At 42.7% G+C, this 3,953-nt stretch overlaps 1 protein-coding gene across 2 annotated transcripts; it reads left to right on the forward strand.

The window, feature by feature from the left end:
• The first annotated feature begins 769 nt into the window (after nt 1-769).
• Nucleotides 770-3,538, forward strand: LOC147897269 (uncharacterized). 2 transcript variants are annotated; one of them, XM_087380863.1, is made up of 3 exons: nt 770-827; nt 969-2,559; nt 2,899-3,538. In XM_087380863.1, the coding sequence occupies exons 2-3, from the start codon at nt 1,401-1,403 to the stop codon at nt 3,324-3,326; spliced, it is 1,587 nt and encodes a 528-aa protein (XP_087236989.1). In that variant the 5' UTR covers nt 770-827; nt 969-1,400; the 3' UTR covers nt 3,327-3,538. The 2 variants fall into 2 exon arrangements, with proteins under 2 accessions (XP_087236989.1, XP_087236988.1); XM_087380862.1 differs by having other exon boundaries at nt 969-3,538.
• Nucleotides 3,539-3,953: the final 415 nt, after the last annotated feature.

Raw genomic sequence — 3,953 nt, forward strand, 5'->3', positions numbered from 1 at the left:
ATGTTCCCCTTATCAACCATCGCCTTATAAGCCTCTTTTGCCGAACCTTTACAAAGACGGGTTTTGCCATCAATTCTTCATTGTCTCCCTCTTCAACTCACATTGGAAGGCCACCCTGTCGAGATTGCTTGCCTCACCGCCTCCAGCATAATGGTTCTTGAATTGTATACACGACTCTTGTTGAGACTACCAGTCAGCCGCTCTGGGATCCCAGATATCCACCCATCGCAGAATGCCTTTCTTGTGCATCGCGCTGGTGTGTCTGAGATCCAAAACTGCCAAAGGTTGATCATCCTGCATCACTGCCCAACTCCACCAAATAGGCTCCATGAGACTAGCATCACCTCTCAATCCTGGTATCTCCCCATCTTCTTCCACGCATCAACCAATCTGGCAATTAAGGTTAGAACCTACAATTCTAATTGGAAAGGCAGATACCACTCCAAACTATTCTCGAACATATCCATTGACATTTCCATGATTACAATATTATGTACAATTTCTTTAAAGTCATAAATCTTAAAATTTTTAATTGTTTGGAATGTGGATGAAAGTTTTTAAAGGTCATGATGACAAAGGGTAAAATTTTAAGTGCTTTTGGGAAGTGTATATCATCTCAACTTTGTGCAGCCAATTTTTTTTTGGGAGTGGCGTAAGTATCTACACAAATACGACTAAAACGAAATCCCGATGAATGTGTATACTACGCGAATGCGTATGGAATGCACACGCACACGTCCGCTCAGAAGACAAGCCCTATGTTCGCAAACTTCTCCATTTACCTGTTTGATCCGATTATGCGCAATCCATGCGTGGGCCGCTTGTTGGTATAAGACGCAGGCCACTCATTTCATACAGTTAGATGCCCTCATGAGATATTCAAGTTCGCTTCTGGGCTATTTCTTTTCCAGTAATTTGTAATGGCTTCGGGTTTTAATGCCTGAGGAAGACTTTGGGATTGTCTGCAGGTTCGACAGATCGACAGATCGATAACATCTAGGGTGTTAAGGGGATGCGTCGGGAGAGTGCGGAGTCGGAAGGAGTTTGTTTCGTCTGCGCGTTAAGGCTTGAGCGCCCAAAACCTCAGCGTCAAGAAACGGCTCGCAGGAAAGATTGGGCCGTGACTTTGAGCTGGGTAGCGACTTCCAAGTAGTACTGAAGCTTCGAAGCCAACCACCCTACCCTGTCCACGCTACTGGGTTCCACTCTTCAGGATGGGAACAGTGGGATGATATCCTGACCACCCTCTTCGTGTTTTATCCTCCTCTTTTGAAACCTGCGCGTAGAATTCTCTCGTTGCCTCTCTCACTAACTTTTCCGGGAAAAGCAGCTTGAATTTGTGGACACACCTTTGCATTCTCGTCATAATTTAGTCACACATTCACATTCACGACCCTTCCATGGACCACACCCAGGGACTCTTTGGGAACAAATGTTTCACCAACCGACTGATGGATGCCCTTTTTTTCTCGGATGCTGTTTACAGCCCCACAGTAGAGGCCGTGATGTCTGATCTCAAAATGAAGATTGGCAGGGTGGATCCTTTAATGGATTATGGATTCGATAAGGAAGGCAAACAAGCAATCTTTGTTGCAAGAAGCTTGAATGGTCACATTATTGTGGCATGCAGGGGAACGGCTGGAGTTAGAGATATGCTGCAAGATCTCAAGTACCTGCCTACCCGTTTGTCCTTTGTTAAAGGGGCTGCACATTGGGGATTTGCTGAGCGGGCCCAGAGTGTTCCTGTTGACTTATTTTGCAAGCTTCTAAGAGCTGGAGACGATATTGTGTTTACAGGACATTCTTTAGGGGGGGCAGTTGCCTCTCTTTTGAGCCTGAGGGTCCTGGAATCAACAGAGGGTTTTTATCGACAGCAGGTGCAATGCATCACTTTTGGATCTCCATTATTTGCAAATTGGAGTCTTGCTGATCTCATCAACAACAAATACAAGGATTCATTTTTCCATGTTATTTCAAAAAGGGATTTTGTTCCGAGAATTTTGCCATTCTTATCTGCGGTGCAGAAGCTACTATATGCAAGCGATGATCACTTGGAAGGTCTTTGGATTCTGAGGAAGGCATTGGAATGCTTCAGCTGGGTTCCGATTGGAGCATTTTCTAGAAACTTAGAACAGATCATTCCTCCTGTGATCAAATTCCTTTTAAGGTGTGTAATCAAGCTGACAGCTCCTTCAGAATTCAGTAGCTCATATGCATTTGCTGGCCATGTTTGGATACTAGACACAGCTGCAGAGATGGGTGGCTTATTGACACGGGCTTGCACGGATGACTTAAATGTGTGGCACTTCCAGCTTAATTTTGGCCTTGGTGTGAAGTTAACTGCATCCATGCTTGAGAATCATGCCATTTCGAGCTATTATGAAGGCGTTGTACTGGCTCTCTCCCAAGTCCTGCGGCTTCAGGATGTGGCAGCTAGTTTGGACGAGGCTTCATCATGCTCACTTGTTGAGTCCAAACTATTTGGGCAGAGCCCGGTTTTAGATGACAACTGCTTGGCATCAACAGAAGATTGCACATCCATAAATAAAATAAAATTTTGTAAGCTCTCTACTTCAGCTCTCCCTGAGATGGTGCTGATAAACAATCATGTAAAATTTGATTCCTCGTCTTTGAAGTTGGACAATATCATGGAACGGGAATTGAAGCCTCGTAACTTTCATGTGCATGAATGCCATTACTTTGCAACATTGGAACTTGATGATACAAATAGAGGCAGTGAATTAATGCATGAGCATAGCGCTTGTAGCTGTCCTTTGGTAACTAGTGGCAATAATTTCAAGAAAGCTATGTCTCTGTTGGGATCTTCAAATTTCCCTTCAGCTAAAACATTGACGAGCAAAAGACGAGCCTTAATGAAACATTTGGGATGTTGTGCAGCTGAGATGAAACTCTTTGCTCCATTTTCATGGGAAAGAATGTCAACTGGAGCTCATCTGCCAGAAACACAAACTATTTGTGATGCATCAAAGATGATGGGCAGCTCGTTTGGAGAAACCTGCTGTAGTCAGTCTGTTTTGCTAAGATTCCATGCGTGGAACCAATCTTCAAAGCCAGGGGTGGATATTATGATGTTTGAAACAGATCAAATTTTGAATCGAAGCAAAGGTTCTTCTTCACATTTACCTACTACTTGTGAAGTTAGCTATGTCTTCACGAAACAAACTTCATGCTCAGTGTCAAGAAGGCGATTCCGGATTGGGTGGCTGATAGGAGCCATTGGCAGAGTGGCCAGACATCTGCAGACACTTGACAATCTGTGCATGTTCACCTTTGTTCACATTGTCTTCAAAAATTTGCATGGGTAGATATTTGTTCTATTATAAATTTATTTAGGGCAATTACTGGGTCTTGCCTGTGAAGAGCACACTCTTAAGAAATCATGGATCGTGACGTTAGAAGCTGCAGCTCGAGTGATAATTTGGTCATGGCTTCTAAATTATGAGAAAACAATGTTAGGATTCCGGAATCTTTTGAAACCCAGATGGCAGCTTATGCTTGGATACACGTGAGAACATGACTGTAGCTTTGTTTAGTAAATTATTTTTATTTTTATTTTTCTCATTTACTTATAAATTTTTTCAAATTTGCTTGCAGCCCCTTATTTCATCTATTTAAATTTGGCTTTTTTTTTTGTCTCCCTTTCAAAATTATTTGAAATGTGGCAGAAACATGCTTACCATTATGAGTCATGCTCTGCACATTCCCAATATGCTTGATGATGATGAAGATGCACATTGAGTCACACGTCATTCATCTTGAGCATGTGGAGGACAACATTTTTGTGGTTCTAGGAACTGGAGATATGCTGAATGCTTCAATGGCATCTGATCTGAAGATGAACTGAACTAGTTTTCCCAAAGAAAAAAGTAGAAAGAAGACGGAGGAAAGTTTGACTGTGGGTGAGTTTTGGTGGGTGAGTGTGATTTGTTATA

The sequence above is a fragment of the Dipteris shenzhenensis genome, chromosome 10, assembly GCF_047967505.1.
Source record: "Dipteris shenzhenensis isolate YYH24624 ecotype China chromosome 10, Dip_SZ_1.0, whole genome shotgun sequence".
NCBI classification, from domain to species: Eukaryota; Viridiplantae; Streptophyta; class Polypodiopsida; order Gleicheniales; family Dipteridaceae; genus Dipteris; species Dipteris shenzhenensis.

Bases quoted from the DNA above. Each gene is read 5' to 3' on its own strand.
- LOC147897269 (XM_087380862.1), top strand. From the start codon at position 1,401: ATGGACCACACCCAGGGACTCTTTGGGAACAAATGTTTCACCAACCGA.